General features: G+C 33.6%; 3 protein-coding genes and 1 non-coding gene across 4 annotated transcripts; 3 read left to right on the top strand and 1 right to left on the bottom strand.

The window, feature by feature from the left end:
• Positions 1–3,225: 3,225 nt before the first annotated feature.
• Positions 3,226–5,460, top strand: LOC107825032 (large ribosomal subunit protein eL20). Its single transcript, XM_016651865.2, has 4 exons — positions 3,226–3,363; positions 3,467–3,582; positions 3,682–3,745; positions 4,943–5,460. Exons 1-4 carry the CDS (start codon positions 3,349–3,351, stop codon positions 5,282–5,284), a joined length of 537 nt encoding a protein of 178 aa, XP_016507351.1. The 5' UTR covers positions 3,226–3,348; the 3' UTR covers positions 5,285–5,460.
• Positions 5,461–7,644: 2,184 nt separating this feature from the next.
• LOC107825029 (uncharacterized) lies at positions 7,645–19,987 on the top strand. Its single transcript, XM_075247009.1, has 8 exons — positions 7,645–7,994; positions 8,461–8,625; positions 9,076–9,224; positions 9,688–10,072; positions 16,477–16,793; positions 17,672–17,989; positions 18,703–18,869; positions 19,711–19,987. Exons 1-7 carry the CDS (start codon positions 7,854–7,856, stop codon positions 18,857–18,859), a joined length of 1,632 nt encoding a protein of 543 aa, XP_075103110.1. The 5' UTR covers positions 7,645–7,853; the 3' UTR covers positions 18,860–18,869; positions 19,711–19,987.
• Positions 12,136–15,700, top strand: LOC107825031 (urease accessory protein G-like). The gene is made up of 7 exons (XM_016651864.2): positions 12,136–12,392; positions 12,496–12,684; positions 13,442–13,502; positions 14,130–14,331; positions 14,526–14,647; positions 14,752–14,856; positions 15,445–15,700. Exons 1-7 carry the CDS (start codon positions 12,322–12,324, stop codon positions 15,526–15,528), a joined length of 834 nt encoding a protein of 277 aa, XP_016507350.1. The 5' UTR covers positions 12,136–12,321; the 3' UTR covers positions 15,529–15,700.
• Positions 19,988–20,070: 83 nt separating the features above from the next.
• Positions 20,071–20,143, bottom strand: TRNAR-ACG (transfer RNA arginine (anticodon ACG)). The gene has a single exon. It is a non-coding gene; the product is annotated as a tRNA-Arg (tRNA).
• Positions 20,144–22,089: the final 1,946 nt, after the last annotated feature.

The raw sequence follows: 22,089 nt of genomic DNA on the forward strand, positions 1-22,089 counted from the left end.
AATACGAAAAAAACCTACTCTCTTTTATATTTTCTCTCAAAAAAAATTACACACTTATTTTGGCTTCCCTCCCTCTTTCTCTCCTTGTATTTCTTCTTCTATCTCTTCTCTTCTGCTCTCATAGTTTAGCAAAATTCTTGCAAGTTATGCAAAAAACAATCAGTGGGATAAAAAGGTAAGGTTGATCTAACATCAGAGAAAATCAGAAGCAAAAACTAAGAGAGAAAAAATATATTTCAACTTTGTTTTTCTTCTCTTTTTTTTTTTTGGTTTGATTGAATGAGTGGATGTGATTGAAATTGGTTGAAAATACCTAAATGCGGCTATACAAAATTTGAGTAAGATTAGCAAAAACTAAGAGAGAAAAATATATTTCAACTTTGTTTTTCTTCTCTCTTCCTTTTTTTGGTTGGATTGAATGAGTGGGTATGAATTAAATTAGTTGAAATACCTAAACGAGGCTATATACAAAATTTGAGTAGATTAGCAAAAACTAAGAGAGTGAAAATATATTTCAAATTTGTTTTTCTTCTCTCTTTCTTTTTTTTGATTGGATTGAATGAGTGAGTATGATTGTAATTGGTTGAAAATACCTAAATGAGGCTATATACAAAATTTGAGCAAGAATAGAAGTGATTTAGATTAGTTTCAGGCAAAAAATAGACATAAAAATCAAACTGCGACATGTGTATATTACATTGTATATCGTGTACATCAGTGTATATCATACACAAGTTTTTAAGGACGTCTGTGTATATCACCTTGTATATCGGTATACAATACAATTTTTTTATGGGCGCCCGTGTATATCACATATGTATATCGTATATATAACACAAATTTTCATGAATATACACAGATACACATAATATACATGAGATATCACTGATGTACATAGAGATATACACGGATTACAATAGGGGATACACATGTCGAGTCGTCTTGAACTTGAGTTTTCAATATAAAATGTGTTATACAAAGAAGAAAAATAAAATTTTAATAATTTTTTTATATACATATTATTATGTTATACATTGTGATATATAAATAATATAATTATTAATTGTTGACCAAAAAAGGAAAATAAATTTTTGATATAGCATGTTTAAGCAAGTTCTAAAATATAAAAATAAGAAATATAATTGTGGGAGTAAATAATATTTTAGTATACAAAAAAAATTAATTTTTTGATGTACACAAAGAAGAAAAATAAACTTATGATATCTATTTTGGTATACATATGTCCGATGTGCTATACACTGTGCTATACAAATAATACAATATTTTTATTGTGATATATATTGATATAAAGGCAGCAATAACTATATATATAATTTTATATTATTGATATACAAAGAATAATATTATTTATATATAAAGAATGAAAATAAAATTTTAATATACATGTTGATATAGACAAAGAAGAAGAAAAAGTTGTGATATACATATTATTATTGTGATATACATTTATTGACTATTTGATGTCAATATCTATAACTAGGACTATTTTCTGCCATTACATGAGTATGTTGTTATACCATGCCAAAAGGGATATTTATCTAGCTATACTATAATAGAAACTTATTTACCACTTTTCTTTAGGTTCCTTAAAAATTACATTCTCTATCTATATTTACTACTTATATACAAAACCTTAAAAAAAAGCATCCCTTAAATTTAACATGTAACTAATATAGTCCCCCTTCCACGTTTCCCCCTCCCCCTCCCCTTCTCACTCTCATGTGATCAATTATAGAAAACCCCTACAATCACGTTTTCATCACATTTTTAAAAAGATTTCAAAATATTCCTTTCTCTTTCATATAAATCAACCCAAACCTCTCCCACTTCATGCAATATATCAATATTATCTATAAAATTGCAACATGGAAGGTGCTTCATTAACAACCATTAAAACGTTTCGAAGCTTTGAATTTAATATTCAGGTTTTAAAAATTTGTGAGTTGTTTGGATTGAATATTCTTGTAAATGACTAAAAATATACCTTGGAGTTTATATTTTAATTTTGAGGAAAATTGGTTAAGTTCAAAGTTGTTTTTAGTTAAAGTTTTCATATTGAAACTCGAAAAAAGTTTTTTTTAGAATTGTATCACGATTGCGTACTAATTGTATCACAATTGTATCAATATTCGGATTTTACGGATTTGTGATTTGTTTGGATTGGATTTTCTTCGAAACGATTATATATTTTGGAGTTTATATATCAATTTTGAGGGAATTTGGTGAAGTTTAGAGTTGGTAGTAGTAGTAGTTAAGAATTGAATTAGGATTGTATGATAATTGTATTACAATTGCATTAAAATTCTTTGAGGACTATATCGGAATTGTATTATAGTTGTATCTGATGCATCAATACATAAAAATAATACCTGATAAAATATTAATACAAGTCTAATACAATATTATATCAAAATTGTATCAAATTTCTATTGGTTTGTATGTTTTTTGTATATGATTCGTTCTTCCTCCTCAATTTTTAATTTGAAAATAAAAATTATGGTTATTGGTGGTTTTGTGCTAGTTTTTATGGAGTTTGTTGCTTGTTTTAGGTGGAATTTCATATTGAAACTTGAAAAGGAAGAAGTTCATAATTATATCACATTTATATTGGAATTGTATCAAAATTATTTTTAAATTGTATAATAAATGTATGATAATTGTATATGAATTGTATAAGGTTTAATTTTTTCGAAAATATCACCGTACAAAAAATAAGCATTTCTTTGGTGTGGATTTATTTGTTTCCATTTCAATAGCGATTACGACTTCATATTTGCTTCAAAACTACATTCGTCCATTTGTGTTTTCTCTTGTGGATTCTTGTACCAATAGGAAAAATCTTATATTAGATTTTTGAAAAATTGGAAGAAGAATTTGGTAAATAATATTTGAAGAAGAATTTGCTTTCAGATATGGTAGAAGAGGCGAGAGAGAGGAGATGAAAGAAAAAAAAAATAATTGAATCCTTTAATTGGACGCATTAATAATGGGTTAGAAGTCTTTTAATAAGAAATGTATACAATTTGTAAAGAAAAAAAATCTAGATACTTTTTAAAAACTACAAAACTGAGAGAAAATAGATAAATAAGTTCTTATTATCCCATGCCAAAACCCCCTAACTAATATTAACACATGGGCCGCCTCATCAATATCTAGCCCAAACTTCCTTCCAAAGCCCAACAGCAAGATATGGCCTAATTCTGCATCCAATTTAGTACGATTCGAAACTAGGGTTTTCTATAGAGGCCCTTTTACCATAAAAACCCTTTCGCTTCTCTTTACTCCCTTCGACAAACGCAGCGCAGTGGGAAAGAGAGTTGTGCAGAAATGGTGAACTACAAGGTAAAGGCTCTTTTTTCCTTTAGTGGGTTTTCAAGATTCTGCATTTCTTCTCTGACTCGTCAAGATTTGAACAAACAATGATGTTTTGTTGGTGTGATTGCAGTTCCATCAGTACCAGGTTGTCGGGAGAGCTCTGCCCTCTGAAACAGATGAGCATCCCAAGATTTATCGTATGAAGTTATGGGCTACCAATGAAGTTCGTGCTAAGTCCAAATTCTGGTATTTCAGCTTTTTTTCCTCTCGATCTTCTTTAATGTATTTATGCTGGTAAATTGTTATGCTAATTGGGCTTTGTTTGATTTGTTTGAAAATAAAAAGGTATTACTTGAGGAAGCTTAAGAAGGTTAAGAAGAGCAACGGTCAGATGCTGGCTATTAACGAGGTATGATGAGGATACGTATCTCTATATGTGTATTTTTGGATTGTATGTATTAGAAATGGGTGATTAGTAATTTAATGATAGCAATTTTTGTGCCTGTTTGTGTTTTTGGTCTATTATGTTCTGGTTTTAATTGTTTGGATTCTAATTGATTTGTTATTTCGGGTAACACAATGCAAATTTATGAAGCTCGGGTGGACATGCATTGCAATCAGGATCCTTACTTCTAATTGGTGGTTGGATTGTAGTATTTGGTAAGCTCAGGAGACGGTGATGTAGAAAATCAGTGGTTTTTTTTATTTTTTTTGAGGGGGGGGGGGGGTAAGTTGGAGCGTAGTTTATGGTCCAACCTTTAGGCAGACTTACGCTAAGCTCAAAAGAGGAGGGAAATGACTTCTCTTAGTGTGCTATAGGAATTCCAAGCTTCCATAGGATGTTGAAAAATGCTGCAACAACTTGGTAAAAACCTTCTATATAAATTGGCTGAGATGTTCAATGTTAAGGTTCTAGAAACATCTTTGAACACTATTAGCGCTTCTCGGCCAAGTTGTTAGAAGACGAATAGCAAAATTGATATGGGTGATGCCAGTTGAATGGAATTAGGTCTAGTAGTGCTGTTAAGTTTACATTGGGTCTAATACTGACTTAGAGATACTTTAATCTTGCTAGTGATTTGTTAGTGTAGAAGTAAATCTAGAGTGTTAGAGCTCTTGAGTTATTGAATATTTAAATGAAGCAGGTTCAAATGGAGCAAAATAGAAGGTGAAGATTCATAAAGTTGAACCCAATTTGCTTGGGAATGAGGCTTTGTTGTTGTACGACATGCATACACCATATCCGTATTTCTTTTATTTTGCCTATCATGTGGTAATTATTCTGAGAAGGGGAACAGTGGATAATAAGCTGTTGTTGGACAGTCTGGTAGTCTTGCTTTAACTATTCAAGAGTTTGGGGGTCTTAGCTAGTTTAAAGTCCAACTGATACTTAGTCCTGTACTCATTCATGCCAATGGGTTGTTGCTCTATCTGCAATGTGTAAATATGATGCGGTGATTAGCATTTCATATTTTTATTCATTTTTGTGAATTAATTTTATGTTCCTGTGAGCTGTGGGGTTTCATTTCAGCAGCTCTCTGGTCTCCTTTAACTATAAATGTTATATTGAACTACCTCAATAAGATTGTGTGTTTAACTTTTTTAGATCTTTGAGAAGAACCCAACAAAAATCAAGAATTATGGTATTTGGCTCCGTTACCAGAGTAGAACTGGTTATCATAACATGTACAAGGAGTACCGTGATACCACATTGAATGGTGCCGTGGAGCAGATGTACACTGAGATGGCTTCCCGCCACAGAGTCCGCCATCACTGCATTCAGATCATAAAGACAGCCACCATTCCAGCTAAGCTCTGCAAGAGGGAGAGCACAAAGCAGTTCCATGACTCTAAGATCAAGTTCCCCTTGGTGTTCAAGAAAGTCAGGCCACCTAGCAGGAAACTCAAAACCACATACAAGGCTACTAGGCCCAACTTGTTCATGTAACATGTTTGGTCATATGTTCATTGAGAAGCAACTTCAGATTTCTGCAATTTTGGTGCTTTAGTTGAGTTGATTTAAGATTTATTGTGAAAGAGAGAAGGTTTTCCCTTTTTGTTCTGATCAAATGATGGTTATTAGAATATTTTCAAGCATGGTATATTGTTTGGTTTTATTGTGCAGTTCAGTTTTGCAAAGTTTACCTTCCCACATTCAAAACAAGACTTGCTGAAACAGTCAGACCTTAACATGACTAGCTAATTTTTTTACTTAGCATTGGTATATGCCGCCCTTCTATGTTTTGAGTTTTAGGATATTTGCCAACGGGCGGCACTGATCATGTGTACCTGGTGATGGACCAAAAAGTTTCATGCAACAAAATTTGAAACAGACTCTCATTTTGGTAGCTTGGTATTGGTTATGTAGCTAAAAACTTGTGTTGAAGGGTCGAATGCGATTGTAGGGTACCACTTCTAGCCAATTTTTCTCTATGAAGCAACGAATAAATTTCTTTATGGGTTTAATTTGCATACAGTGATTATGTTAAAAAAAAAATTATACTATCAACCTGTTTGATGTCATTGATTTCACTTTTTATGGACACCTACATATAATAGCTTTTAAGGTGACTTGATATGTGAAATTCATTTAGTGCATTAAAAGGTGAGCTCTTTCTTTGTAACTGCATTGGCTATTTGTGCAGGTGTTAGCCATTTATAGGGCTGAGATGAACTTATCTGAAAGTGAAAGGTAAAGAAAAGATCAAATCTGCACCCTTCTTTTGCATCATCTCACATATGCCAATTACATGTCACAAGATCTGGTTTTACAATGATAAAAAGAATTTTGGGAAGAAGTTTTAATACAAGTAGGGAAATGCATGCATGACAAAATGGAAGTCCAGACATGGATGTGACCTCTCACCAAACCAGATAGATGTCAAAGTGCTCTTCATTTGCTACAAAATTCTACTATAAGAAAATCTACTATAAAGCCATAATTACTCCAAAGATTTAACTTTTGCCGATCCTCTACTTTAGCAGCAATTTTTGACATGCCTCAGATGAAAAAACCTAGATTATATATGTGGCCAGTTATTTCCACCAACCTCAATCAAAGGGAAAATGTAAAAGGTATTACTCAATATAAAGTAAAAGTAAGCCATGATACAAGGATATCCTTTCATCAACGAGGAATATGATAAAAGTTTGGCAAGTTTCTAATTGTATGTATTAAATTTGCTTTTCCTAAAGTTCCTACCACCAATTTCTTAAAAGAAATAAGGAGAGATCTTACTTATTGTTGAAAGTATTTTGAAGTAAATTACATAAAATTGAAATATGGAGATATTTATTGAACAAAGGCGATTTGAATATTCTATTTTTAAGTGAAATAAGAGTATTTTTTACGTGAATGGAGCAAGTTTGAAAAAAGGTAATTAGTATTATAAAATTAAAAACAAAAGGAGGAGGAGGTTATGCATGAGAAAGAAAGAAATTGGAGTATGTGTAGTATTGTTAATTGTAGACTTTGGAAGCCATTATTATGAATGTGAGGAAAGAAGCTTTGGTATATATGATTACAGTGGGGCAAAAGCACCTTATCTTTGTCTACCACCATAGTATGCAAAAATCATTACCTTTCTCTATTGTTGACCTGTCTTGTACTGAAACTTTGACATAAACTGACATGAAAAAAAAAACTTGCTAATCAAGCTTTAGTTGAATCTTGTAATAGCAATAATCATATGTTTGTAAAGAAATCACATGTTTGTTGTTTGTTCAAATTTTGGTTAGAGATGTGATGTGTCCCATAAATCCAAATGATTGAAATTTGTGGTATTACTCTTAACTGCACATTTAAAATTCTTCTCTAGCTATAATTGTGTCTCTATCAACCCCTTGCATTTTGAGAATGGTTATTAAGCTTACGACTTATGCAATGGTAACTTATTACCCTAATCTAAAGCCATAATAATATTCAACTTCAATCATAAATGCAATCTCACTCTTAATTTCTTCTTCTCTTTTCCTTCTTTTCAGTTCTTTCCCCCCCCTAAATTTCTCCATACTCTATTTCCTGTATTTACTGTAGTAACTTTTGGTATATGATCAAAACTAGAGGTTATAATATTATACGTAGCTGGGCACTTTTGTATAAGACATGAAGTTATGGCTACTTGTTCTTTTTGTTCAATGATCTGAAAGTAGCTTCTTTATATAAAAAGCAAAAGACACATCTTAGTAGAGCTAATACAATAATGTCTTTAGTCTAATCTAGACATCATGCCCATCATTACAACTTAGATTAAATAAAGTCAATTGGTTATCCTTTTTTATCTTTAGAAATATATAAAAAGCAATAAAAAGCTAAGAATGTCGTAAAGTGAAAAATCTTTAAAAGACTCCTTTAATTGCTTGCATGGTTTTAAAAGTCCATTTCTCACTGCAAAAAAGATAAACTGTCATTTGAGTTTCTTTTTCCATCAAATACCAACTTTTCTGAGAATTCAGATTTCTCAGTATTGAAGTTGCTGCACTTCTGAAGCTGTTCTTGGAATTCTGAAGAATCAAGAATGAGGAAATATTGGCTGCCATCTTCAAGCATTTCTGCTGTCTTTGCTTTTATTGTACTTCCCCATTTCATTGCTTGTTCATCCAATGAAGAGATACAACTCAACAGCCAGTTAATAAGCATCAACCAGCATGTTCACAAGGTATGATCAACACCCCCACCCCAATACCAATATTGTTAATGATATAGAGGCGGATTCATGATTTAAATTTGACGAGTTTAATATTCATATTCTCGGAATTCAATCCGTTGCACTTTTTCACGGTTGAATTCATTGCACTGTCGCAATTATGGGTTCAAAACTTAGTATATTATAGAACTTTTAGTGATTTTTCACATATATATATTTATAACCCGTACAAAGCACGAGATTATGTTAAAGTCGTTGGAAATTACATTGCATCCACCTCTGAGTGCGTATGTTGTTCCTTGTTTACAGGGGGGGAAAGAGAGAGAAAGTGAGCAAGTTTTCCTTTGACTTGTTTGGTTTATGATGAGTTCAGAAGAAAAAAAATAGGGGACATAGGAAAATCTTTTACTTTCCTTATTCCTTTCTCTTCTTTTCTGCTTTTTCTAAACAAGGAATGTGAATTTGATAAGTATTGCAGGTGAATTATCATAGGATATTTGAGATTGAAATTCATGGAATATTGTTATGGGCTTCAATGGGATTCTTGATGCCAGCTGGAATACTCACAATAAGAATGTCCAACACAGAGAAGTGTAGCACAACAAGACTCAAAGTTCTCTTCTATGTTCATGGAATTCTTCAGGTATTTAATATTTCACTCTTATTTCTAATTCTTCAAATTCTGATAATTTTTTTAAAGAAAGGACTCGGATATTATTAGGGGACAATAAATTGAAATTGTTGAAATTAAAGCAAAAACAAAATGAACCTCTCTTTTGAGCAATGACAAGTAATCATCATAAATTGATCTTTACTTTGTTCTGCTACGTAATTATCATATGTGCACTTTAATCATGGTGAGGGTTATAAAGTTCAAAATTTATTTATGTGAGCCCACAGTTTGGTGGGAGTAACTAATACGGATTTGACTATGATTATGGCCATAATATGTGGCAATAAAAGAGAACTCCAATGCCATTCTTCATAATTCAGAATTAGTTTAAATAATTAAAAATTATAAATCTCTTTTCTTTCTAACTGCAATAGTAATTGATTTGTCCTTCTTTCCTTTTTTTTAAAAAAAATTGAAAAGGTGCTCTCTGTTCTACTGGCTACCGCTGGAGCGGTGCTATCAATCAAGAGTTTTGAGAATATGTTCAACAACAATCACCAAAGAATAGGTTTAGCCCTTTATATTGCCATCTATGTCCAATTTCTTATGGGATTTCGCCGGCCTAAGAGGTAACATTTTCTTAACTTTTGCAAAACCAGTAGACCATGAAGAACTAGGACTAATAATCAAATATATACGTAGGAAAAACAATACCTTTGCTTTCAAAAGGAAATTTGAACTCCATTTTCTAAAAATTTTTGTTTGTCCTTTCATACCCGCACTTTTTAAAAATAAGTCATTGGTGATATTCGGGCTGTTTGCGCGGATATCAATTATTTCATTGGGAACGTGCTAATTTCCACTAGCACAATTGCACAAGTATAGAGTAACTCTATTTATCAGGGGATGTTGATAGGAAAGACTCGCCCAGCATTTTTGTCTCTCGTGCTATTATATTAATTGCTTTTGATCACTTTATTAACGACTAGATTACGTCCTTGAGCCATTTGTAACTCTACTAAAGTATGTCAGCATGAGTACGTTTTATGATACATTTAAGTGTAAAATTTTTGGACAACTTTTGGACTGCAGGGGAAGTAAAGGAAGAAGTGTATGGTTCTTTTTCCATTGGCTACTTGGAACAACAATATGCTTGGCCGGAATTATCAACACCTACACAGGCTTATCAGCCTACCATGAAAGAACATCTAAGCCAATAAGCCTTTGGACAATAATTTTTACAGCACAAATCTCATTCATGGGATTTTTCTATCTTTTCCAAGACAAATGGGAATATATACAAAAGCAAGGGGTCATTCTTGGAAATAACGAAACTATGACACCCCAAGTGGAAATAGTTGTTCCTCGGAGTGATGGCCAAAAGATGATAACGAGAACTGAATCAGGAAGGAAAAGCAATGCCCTTGGAACTTACTTTTCTAGGAACAATGTCCTCAATAAATTATTTCAACAAACTTGAATATTTCATGTTTTTTGGAAACTGTAATTCCTATTCCTCCACTTTTTTTTCTTTTTTTCTTTTTCTTGTTTGCACTTTATAGATACTAGATTTTGGTGTATTGTTATTTGAGGACACCAATTATGTGAATGCATCATAACATAGGAGGAAGCTTATACAGTGATTTAAACCACTTATTCTTTCCTCCTTCCCCAAACATGAAGTATGATTTTTAGATTTCTCAAGAGTGATTAGGCAGTTATATGTAAGGGAATGCATTAATTTTTGTACATAGATAGGAGTATTTCTCACGTTTTGTACTGGCTTGACGTTATAAATATTTATGATGGTAATCCTTTTTTTTTCGGCGAGCCCCAGGACGAGGGATACCAAAAATGTCCCGAGGTAATGGAGTGGAACAAAAGTCTCAAGAGGCGTATGCCCAACAATTTGAGGCATATGCTCGGAAGTTTGAAGCGCGTTTTTGTAGTAAGGCGTAAGCTCTAGAGACTTTTTCAAATTAAAACAAAATTTGTTAAATAAGTCCTTCATATAATACCCAATTTCTAAAAAGTCAGCTTGTAATTACTCAAAATTTTAAAAAGGAACTGAAGTGTATTAAATTTCAAAGTCAAGACCTTTTTTTTTATTGATTGAAGCCCTAATTTATAGTCATTCCCAATTCTTTATCTTGTCCACTAGTCTGCTAATATCTCTCAAAGCAACGAATATTCATTTTTTTTTTACAAATACAAAGAGAACTCCATTCTTCTTCGTAGCAACAAGTTCAAAGTTCAAATTGTAGGTTAATCATCGTTTTTATTCCTCCATATAGAAAACTTTATTCTTTTTGACTCAAGCTATTTGTGCTGGTAAGTAGCATATAATAGATTGTTTTGACTAGTTTTTGTGGGGATGGAGCACATCACCCACCCACCCACCCACACATATATATATATTTCTTCATTTTTATGTAATTTTATATGTTCATAAATATTTATTGTAATTATATTATTTTATAAAATATTAAAAATTGTAAGTAACATCGGGGCTTACGCTTCGTTGAAGCATATATAAAACGCCCCGTCTTACACCCACACCTTTTAAAACACTGATCGTGACAAGACAATCTGATCCAATTTTTTCACATTTTGTTATGGAAGACAGGAAGAGTATTAATAAATAAAATTGTCAAGGAGTCTCACGAAAGCATATGTGAGGTACAAAAAAAAGTTTAAGAGGCTATTTTACTATTTATGCATTTGGATTGGGTTAAAATTTCACTCTTAAAATCTTTGGAGGCAGCTATTATTTGCTAGATTATCGTCCTGCATTGCACAAAATTATTTACGGAAAACTGAAAAGTAATAAGGAGGGGTGTGTATAAGTGAACATTTTCCCAGGAATAAATTTATGAATCTTAAAATGATGTCATATGAGGGATGCATACCAACGTGTCATTTTTTGGTGAAACAAAGAGCAGCAACGTGTTGTTCTTGGTTTGTGCTTCTATCACCGTTTTCTAGACACTATTAAATACCCCCTCCATTCAAATTTATGTAAATGTGTTTGACTGGGTACGAAATTTAAGAAAAAATAAAGACTTTTAAATTTGTGGTCCTAAATAAGTTAAAAAGAGACCCAAAAAGGTAGAATTGTAAGTTTAAACTAAATTATTTTCAAATTTAAAAAAAATTCATTCTTTTTGAAACGTACAAAAAAGAAATAGGTTCACATAAACTGAAACGAGGGAGTATGTGTTTAAGTAACATATTTTGTCAAAATAAAGTAGTTTACTCACACTTAGAATTTACACCAAATCAAATATTTATTATATAATTAAGTGATAAAATTTATAGAAATCACACACATCTTGTGTTGACGTAAATAGTTTGTGTGTATAACCATTTCAAGAAAAAAAGGGAAAAACCTCAAACCGTCCTTTCCTTATAGGACTCCTAACATTCTGAAGTTTAAAAGGCATACGTATTGGAAAGAGCAAGATTTAGAGAGTTATAATACTGTAAGAAAGGCAAACACTACATTGTACTTTTATCTGATTTAGGGACTATTTTTGTTCATAATTATATTGGAAGGACAAGGTTAACCATATTTAAAGGACTTATCTCTAAACCTTTCTTTGTTGATAAAGAGATTCCAGCAGATATTTTAATCTTAAGGAATATTCTTGTCAAGGGTTGATTGGAATCTCGTCCCTTTACTGTTCCCCTGTGAGAGTCTCCACCATCTCTCAGGACTTGTGTCAAATGGCTTCTCAAGATCACCATATGCATGACCATGACCTCCACCATCGTCATCATCATGACCATAGCCATGAGTATTTCCTCTTAAGATATCTCAGCATCAAATTCACAAACTTACTCTGTCATTTTTCTTTTATTTGATTCTTTATTTCAAAATTTGTCTTAATTTATCATCAGGGATGCAAAGACAACAACATGGGTAGGAGAAGATGGAAGGGTATACCATAGCCATGATGGGCTGGCTCCTCATTCCCATGAACCAATATACTCACCTGGCTACTTTACCAGAAGAGCACCTCCACTTATTAACAGGAACTTCACTGAAAGAGCATTTACTATTGGAATTGGTGGCCCTGTTGGTACTGGGTATTTCTTCTTTTCCCAAATTCAAATTTCCAATTTGCTTAAATTATTTTTCATGGTCGGAATGTGTGCACAAGTAAAAGGGTTTCAGTATTTGTTTTCTTCATACCAAATATTGATGTTAGTCTGCCTCATGTATCTTAAATTGATAGTGATGCCTACAGTTTTAGATTGGTCACCATTCTTGTTTTTGTGAGTTTATGTTAAGCTTGAAACTAAAGGTGTATACGAGATTTTAGCTTCAATTTATCAGTAACTTTTACAGTTCTTCAGGTTGTATCAAAGTATTTTGCAATTTAGTCTTATTTCATTAGTTTTAGCTCTCTATGGCTTTCCATATGATTTGTAACATTTTAGCTTAGAAAATAGGAACTATTCTATTTCTCTTTTTTTGGGGGGTTGGGGTTGGGGGTGGGGGGTGGTGGGGTTGAGTAGTAACTGGTGAAAAGGATGATAAGAGTGAGAAGAAAAAGGCGACCTTGAGAAACGAGAGCAGGAGGAGGATTTCTTAATAAGTAGGATTTTCTTTCAGGTGCAGCAAGCCAAGTTCCCAGTGTGTGTGTGTGTATCTGTGTGCACATGCATTTTCCTTTTTCACTTCAAGTTTCATAAGGTACTGCAGTGAATTGAATTCTATTGTACATTAGTTTTTGCTATCGCTTTTCTTCCACACTTAGTTTTTTCCCTTCTGTAATTAGCTTGTACAATTTTGGTTGAACGTGTTGAGATCTAAAGTGACTAAATAATATTTCATTTGCAGGAAAACAGCTTTAATGCTAGCATTATGTAAACTCCTAAGGGACAAATACAGTCTTGCAGCAGTATGTACCACCAAATGATATTTTCTTTTTGCTTTTTCCATAATCCATGTTTACTTGATGAACGAGTGTTAGTCTGCATAAGTGGTTATAATTTGAGGATTCCCTTTTGTCATTTGAAGTATGAAGCTAAAGTTTAATCAATGGTGTTCATATCTTTCTCTACCTCATCATTAGAAATTCTAGATGAAGATTCGATTATGTGCAATATGCCTTGTAATTGAGTCATTCAAGTTACATAACAACATTCTTTATTACACTTGCCTTTTGAAGATTAATTGGATATGTCATGTTCTTTTTCTTTCTTCATTTAGAACTCCTCCCTACGCATCACAGATTGATATTGCAGAAACTTCGAACCAAGTTTCAGGACTTTACCAGACATCTCTTAGTTTGAAAGGAAATAAGATACTGTGCAAGCATGTGTTTGGTGTTCAGAAACTCCTATGCTCTTTCATCACTTTCCGATGAGTTATTTAAATTTTGATATACTTCTCCACTATTAACTTTGTTGATCTACAACATATGGTAATGCAGTATATAGTGCAAGTCTATGTTCACTAAATCTTAGCTTTTTTATTTTAAGATATAGAATGAATTTTGTCTTTGTTAAGATGCATTTCTTTGTAGGTAACAAATGATATATTCACTAAAGAAGATGGAGAGTTCTTAATAAAACATGGCGCGCTGCCGGAGGAAAGGATACGAGCAGTGGAAACAGGAGGATGCCCACATGCTGCTATTAGGGAAGATATAAGCATTAACCTTGGACCTCTTGAGGAGCTTTCTAACTTGTACAAAGCAGATATACTACTTTGTGAATCTGGTGGAGGTAATTGGTCATAGAAACTGTTTGCACACACAAACTAATAAGGATATTTGACTTTATGTTTTCAGTAAAATGATGGTCCTCTGGCTGTCACTTCTTTACTTGGTTTGATAAGAAGATAGGATTACCATTACGATCAGATATAACATGTTTAAGTTTAGGTTTCCTGTCATTTAACCAAATTTCCTTCAATGCAGACAACCTAGCTGCCAACTTCAGTAGGGAACTTGCTGATTACATAATCTACATAATAGATGTATCAGGTGGTGATAAAATTCCTCGAAAAGGAGGTCCTGGAATTACCCAAGCAGATCTCCTTGTATGTTTCTTATTTTGCACGTTTGACTTGTTAAATTTATCAGTTGTAAACTTCTGTATACACATGGTCAAATTATTATATAATTGTTGGTTCTTAAATTGTAGGTGATAAATAAAACCGATTTGGCAGCAGCTGTGGGAGCAGATCTGTCTGTCATGGAGCGGGATGCACTTCGGATGCGGGACGGCGGTCCTTTTGTTTTTGCTCAGGTTAATTAATTTTCTCATCCCTATTCAAATATTTTGGTAATTTTATTAGTATAAATAACACTCCCAATCAAATCATGGCCGTTCATTCTGTGTGGAAATGTACACTAATATTGTGCAGATGTGCTATTGTGCAATTAAGATAAGTGCTAGAGTGCAAGGATAGGATTCTAGGAATGCGTGGACTAGACTTGTGCTAATATATATTGCACCAGGGTGTGTGCCATCCAATTGACAACTATTATATGTTGGTTGGTTCATTGATACGGCTTAGTGCTTAGCTATACCACAGGAAGATTGTAACAATCCAACCCGCTAGTGATATTGTCCGCTCTGAGCCTAGGCCCTCACGAATTTAAAACGCGTCACTAGGGTCTAAGTCTTGTTAACTTATGTACCCAGCATCTCTCTTATGTTTTGCCGATGTGGGACTCTGGGATGTTACAAAGATGTTCCTACAACACGGAAAGATGTTCCAGGGTTATCTTGAAATTGACTCTCATATTGTAATTTTAACATTCACTATCTGATAAAAGTGTCTGGCATATTTTCATTTCCTATTGCAATATGAATGTGTTAATTCAACTGCAGGTGAAGCATGGGGTTGGCGTGGAGGACATAGTGAACCACGTTTTACAAGCTTGGGAAGTTGCAACCGGCAATAAGAAGCACTGAAAACTTGTACTTGAACAATGTTGTATCTTTTGGTTTCTCCAATGCCCATCTGATGTTCAATTTCCTGTGTCAGGACTAATGTAATCTTCTAAATAATCTGCTTTTACATAGTTTATGTACCAAAAGTATGTAACTTACAATTTTCTCATATTTATTTTGGTTCGTTTGGTCATTCTTCCTTCGCCTAAGTGTGAGATGTTGCTCGATATTATTCGTTTCTTAGTGTTCTGCTGTCTTCTTTTGCTGACAATACAAACCACAGTTTACAATTATGCACACTTTCCTCTATCACTATTTAACTGGAGGATGCAAAAGGATTTTAGGATTCTTTATTGAGCTTTTTATGAAAGATTTAGAATATTTTCGAACGAAAAGCATTCCAAGATATGGTACTTTAAAATTACTTTTTAGATCTGTAACATTTTTTTTATTTTTATTAGAAAAAAGACATATTTATTCACTTATAAAATACTAAAAGTGAAATAGACCAAGTGTAGCATATTTCTATTGTTTGCAGCTTAATTAAAGAAAAAAATGACGAAAATTATGTTTGATGGAAGGAACGAATCAAAACATCTTTTACAATTTCACTCTTGTTTTTCCCCCAATCCAATTACTACTTTTTTTAATTTTTTTTTAAAAGCCCTATCCAGCCAGGAGTAAAAAAAAAAAAGAAAAAAAGAAAAAAAAGAAAAATGTTCTAAAAAGGTGAAAAGAAAATAAGGAAAATAGCTGTAAGGTTCTCATTTCTGAGAAAGCCCCTATAAAATGTCGTATTTCAAAATAGAGGCTCCAAAACTTCCCCATTCCTCAATCCTAACCCAAAAAAGAAGACAGCGAAGAAGCAGAGGAACAACTAGAACGATCAAAACCAAATACATACAACAATCAAACCCCAAAGGGTGTGTGTGTGTGTGTGTGTGTGTGTGTGAATTTGTGCATACATAATCAATGGGGGAAGAAGGAGAGAATAACAAGGAGAAGAAGAGGGTGGTTGTGGAGTCGCTAGGATGGCTGACGGAATCCACAATCATGCCCAAAAAGCACCGACCAATCGAGGGTGTGGGTGCTTCTTCCATCCTTGAGCTTAAAGCCCAGTTATACAAATCTCAAGAAGAGTCCAAACGCCTTTCCAAAGAGACCGTCCACCCTTCTGCTGCTGACCCAAATTATTCGCATCTGGAGATCCACCGCGCCAAGAAGAAAATCACCGCTAAGGACGCCTTTTCCTCCAAGAATCATGGGGTTGATGCTAGAGAGGCCAAGTATACTTTCTCCTTCCCTTTCCCTATTTTATTTGTTAATTAAGTACTATACTTGTTTTCAATTTTTATGCTCATAATTGAGGTGGTTGCAATCTATTTTGGTCAAATAAGAATGTATTGATAAAGGTTCATACTATCAGAGAGTGGAAACTGACATCCTCTGGCAATCTGTCTTAAGCTTGTAAGCCCAAGGATTTAGTGATAATTGAGATTAGAATTGGTTTTAAAGTCTCTTGCATATTGCAATTGTATATGTGATAAGCTTCAGGGTTTTGATAGTAGAGACTTAATTGGGAAGTACGGCCATTAGTAAGTGATATGGAACTTTATGTGTTGATGCAATTGTGGGGTTTGGAAATTAGGGCCAAATGCATATTTTGTTCTGATTGATTGAAACATGAGTTGAAACTGGATTCTATCTTATTTTGGGCTAATTTGCTGAAGTCCTGCATATGTGTAAGCTTTTGATATTCATATTTTTTTAAGGCATAACTGTTAAGCCGTGGATGGGGGACTGCTCTGGGCCTCTGGCAGCGGATTTGGTGCCTTATCAGGCCTGTCGCCCAGAAAACGTCCAAGGCTATTATCTGAAATGCTAGAGTAATTAGCTCATTGGTGCTCCAGCTCTATATGGGTACAGCAGTCTAGAAGAAGCAAATCATGTTTGTATGTGTCAGTAGTCTCCACCTAGCAAATTGCTTGGTTGAGACTGTTTAATTAAATTAGAGAAGAAACAACCTTGCAGGGAGAAGTTGGTTTTAATAGAGGAGCAGCAATATTCAGGGTTTTTAGGCAAATGCATGACTAGCTATGAGATGTTAAAATTTCTGTGACAGTGTATAAAGGCTTAATTCATGTCTATTTTTTCTTCATTGAAGGGACAAGCTTGAGCTGAAAGCAGTTAAAGATGGATCAGTAAGCTATGCTGCCTTAGAACGAAAGGCTAAGTTGTATGATAAGCTGGTGAGGGGTGAGCTTTCTGACGGGGAGGACGAAGAGAAGTACTGTGTTGATTTCTTTCGGAAGGGCCAGGAGCAGGTAGACTCTGAGCTGCCTCAACGGCACAATACTTCTAGCACAGAACCAAGAGATGAAGTTGGAGATGATGATACCTCCCTACTCCCAGACACAAAAGCTGCAGGACTTGGCCGCCAAGCTGGCACATTTGACAGAAGTGAACATAAGCGTTTTGTAATGTATGTATTGCTAATTATACACTTTATATTTAGCTTAGATATTTGTGTGCTTAGTTAATTAGAGAAAACTAATTCCTACCTTTTACACTGTTTAAGATGTTTGCGACACTTTGCAGTTACTCATAAACCTGTCTAATTCATTTTCATCCCAAGGGTGACGCATAGCATTATTTATTGCAAGCATTTTCTGCTAAATAGGGAGTAGTATCTAAAAGCTTCTGGAAAATAAAACATCTACCCAATTCTAATTGAAAGATTACGAACCTATCAATTATCAGGATGGTACACTCATGTGCTCAAACGTAGAAGGGAACCAGATCCCATAAATAAACATAGAAAAGAGAAACACTTAACAGTATTCATCAAAATCAAATAAAATACAGGACACTGAATTTTGATGATAGGGAGTTTGGGTGCTATAAAATCCTAGGTATTTTAGCTTGTTCATGATAGTCAGCTTAAAGGAAGCTCTCCTCCTTCCTCTTCTTTTCGTTGCTTATTTTTCACCTCCCTTTTCTCGGGTAGGTTTCTTGAGAACTTACTTTCTATGTGGGTAAAGAATTTGATCCCTCAAGTAGAAAAGTACAGAAATTATCGTAATTGTTTGCTGAGAAGTCTTCACTTATTGCTTTTTCAGTATCTTTTCTCTGCACTATTCACTTTGTTCACAACATTTTTCTACTTACATTTGCATTACATGTTGCTGTTCTCAGGGAAGTTCATAAAGAAGCAAGTCAAGCAAGGGAAAAAGCATCAGAACTCAAGCTCCGTAGGCAAGAACAAGTTGCAGCACGTCGAGAAAAACTAAAGCAGGCTTATCTCCGCAAGCAGCTTGAGAAGTCGAAGGCTTCCAAGACAGAACAGACATAGACCAGAGGAGGTAAACTTCTAACTTCTATAATTGACTATAGTGTTCTTCAGCTTAAGCATCTGAAAAATTGTGAAATTGTCGCCAGCTTCCTATAAAGTTCATGGTGATTGGTAACACCAATTCTGTTGGAAGAACTTCATCTTCTTTTAGCTTATGGAGTATTTTGTTTACACCAAATTTTCACCGGAATTATTGAAGTCGCCAAATAAAACCGGCGGATTATTGGTTTCTTACCGACTGACATCATGAAGTATGGGTTTTGGGCCTTGATAGCTGCACTTTTTATTTACTTCTACAATTGAAAGTGATTCGAAAGAAATTGAATTTGTATGAAGTCATATTGGGGACTAACTGATTTCTCGGTTACTGAAATGTTTGTGCTTGTTAATGAGTCTTACAAGCCTTTGAACATATTTGGCGGTGTATTTTTTTTAATTTCTTTTTCTATTACATAGGGGGGGTTAGGAAAGGAAAAAGGGGAAGGGGATGGTGGCAATCAAACTCACACCTATTGTTTGGAAAATTCTTGGTGATACCACCAGACTATAAGCTGTTTTGGCAGTGTATTGGATTCCATATTGTTGGAATACTCGTTAAATTTCTTTTGAGGCATGTTAGGAATAAGTTTTATAAGATCACTGAAGAAATATTTGCCATGTTGTATTGTTCTCGTAATCTAACATTGAGGACTTTTTAGTGGAGTACTAAGGTGTTTTGGATTCTAGTTTATTCAGAAGCTGTAGAAAGCAGTAGAAAGTTGATTGTTTGATAGGTCGGTTATGAAATGCAGCAGCAATTAGCCATAATTTTTTTGGGCCTGACATTTGGACATCTTCGATTTTGCTGACAGGTGTTTTTGAAGCGGAAGTTTGAATCACCATTTCATTTGAACGATGCTGAGGTTGGTGAATCCAAGAAGCAGCTTTGGCGACTTAATGCATCACCTTGAAGTCGTGAACTTTCTTTCAAGTGGTTGAGCTCAAATATGATCGAGAATGCTCCAATATAGGAATACTATCTGAGGATTTCTCTGTATCATATGCAAAGGATTCTTTGTAGTCTCTTTTTTTAACTGACTAAGAAAAAGAGATTTCTTCAACAGTATTATTACAGTTTGTAGGCCAGCGGATATCTGTACACAGTGATGTGTTTCCTGTCAATGAGCAAAAGGATGGATAGAATGAAAATGTCTGGCACAAAAAGCAGAAAGCGATTCCACTGGGGATCGAACCCAGAATCTCTGGTTCCGTAGACCAGCGCCTTATCCATTGGGCCATGGAATCTTTGATGCTACTGTAATTTCTCTTTTGTTACATAAAAGTAATTAATTTTCTTTCTCCTTTTCCACTCCCTTCCTCCTCTCCCGTCGGCTGTTAAGGTATTTATTATGATACAAATTCCAAACAAAGTTACTGAAGTGGCTATGTGATGCCAGAAAAGAGATGGAGGAATGGGAGACAACACGAGTACCAATGAGTAAACACTTATTCACACTGGGTATTTACCAGCTCAATAAACACATAACATATATATTTATATATATTATTCCCTCCTGTCCAAAATAAGTGATTTTTTAGTTGTTTTCACACATATTAAGAAATTCACTTTTTAACATTAATTAGTAATGAAATTGACCATATTAACCTTTACTATCTCTTCACATAAATACTCCTAACACATACTCCAATATTATTTACTCCAAGGGCAATGTAGGAAAAAAAATAATTAATTCATTCTTGAAATTTGAAAAAATCACTTATTTTGGACCACAAAAAAAAACAAAAAATCACTTATTTTGGACCGGAGGGAGTAGTTACCAGCACGTGATATTTTTATTTAGTCACTATTAGTCCACAATAAGTGACCAATTTGCTTTGGGCACACCCATTAAGGGTTAACTTAAATGCAATATATGTTTAAATAATGAAAATAAATATTATTACTATGAAACAAAGTCAGAAATCAACATTTTCTAAACATGCAAAGTTATGAATTTAGTTGAATTACTTATATATTAGTTGTAATTATAAGTATTTTATTATATAAGATACAAAGTATATTATATTGTTGTATCTCACCTAACATCTCTTTCGGGCACAATGCAAATAATACAAATTTGGACTAACAATTTGCGTGTACATATACACACACAAGCACACACCAATAAAACTAAGTATTGAACCACCAAAGGATATGATGCAGTGGATAGGGTTGCTCCTTCCTTAACCAGAGGTCTCGAGTTCGAGCTCTGGGTATAGAAAAATCCTTGGTAGGGAGCGCTACCTCCCGAATGGGGTCTTACCCGGCGCGAATCCGGATATAGTCGGGATCCAATGCGGATACCGAACACCGGGGTGGGAAACCAAAAAAAAAAAACTAAGTATTGATATTACGTTATAGTTTGTTTAATGGTATTTCATAAAAATATTATAAAATTTTAACTATTGAATATAAATCTTTTACCTCATTATTTATTCGGTAGATGCGCTCCGACGTCCCCAAATATTTATTTATTTCAAAGAAATAATGAAGCTTTAAAATTAATTGAGGTTTTACTATATTCATAATGCCATTATACAAGAGAATAATGAATTTTTTTAGTAGAAAAAAAGGCAAGTATTGAAGATAAGGAAATAGTGACGATTTTAACATTAATTGTAAACTTTTGACAATTTCTCTTTTTGAAACAACTAAGAGCACACTCTTTTAGTTGGTATAAAATGGAGTATAAATTTTTTTCTTCTAATTATCGTGCTTATTTTAATTTATTAAGATTCTAAAATAATTTTTTATGCAGAAAAAGAAGTTAAGCTACTTTTTATAATAAAAGAGATTACCAGTTTACGAACATGTACTATACAGAGAATACATAATATATAGAATTACATATCTCAATATTCATTCTTCTAAGAAGAAGATTTAGTAAGCACTTTTACCATGACTATAGATTATAAGTAGAATCAATTTACCATTTTCCTGTAGAATAATAAAATAAAATTTGATTTATTATCAGGATTCTAAAATAAATGTTTTGTGTAGAAAAATAAAGATAAGACTACTTGCTATACCAAAAGAGATTACAAGTTTAAAAACATGTTCTGCTTTTCTTTCTTTCTTTTTGCCTTTTCTCGGATTGAGTTTTATTCTTAATTTTTTTTCCTTACTTGGTGATCATGGAATTTGTTTTTCGTGGTTCCTAAGTGCATAGAATTATTTGTTCATATAGACT

The sequence above is a fragment of the Nicotiana tabacum genome, chromosome 3 (genome assembly GCF_000715075.1).
Source record: "Nicotiana tabacum cultivar K326 chromosome 3, ASM71507v2, whole genome shotgun sequence".
In the NCBI taxonomy this organism is placed as follows: Eukaryota; Viridiplantae; Streptophyta; class Magnoliopsida; order Solanales; family Solanaceae; genus Nicotiana; species Nicotiana tabacum.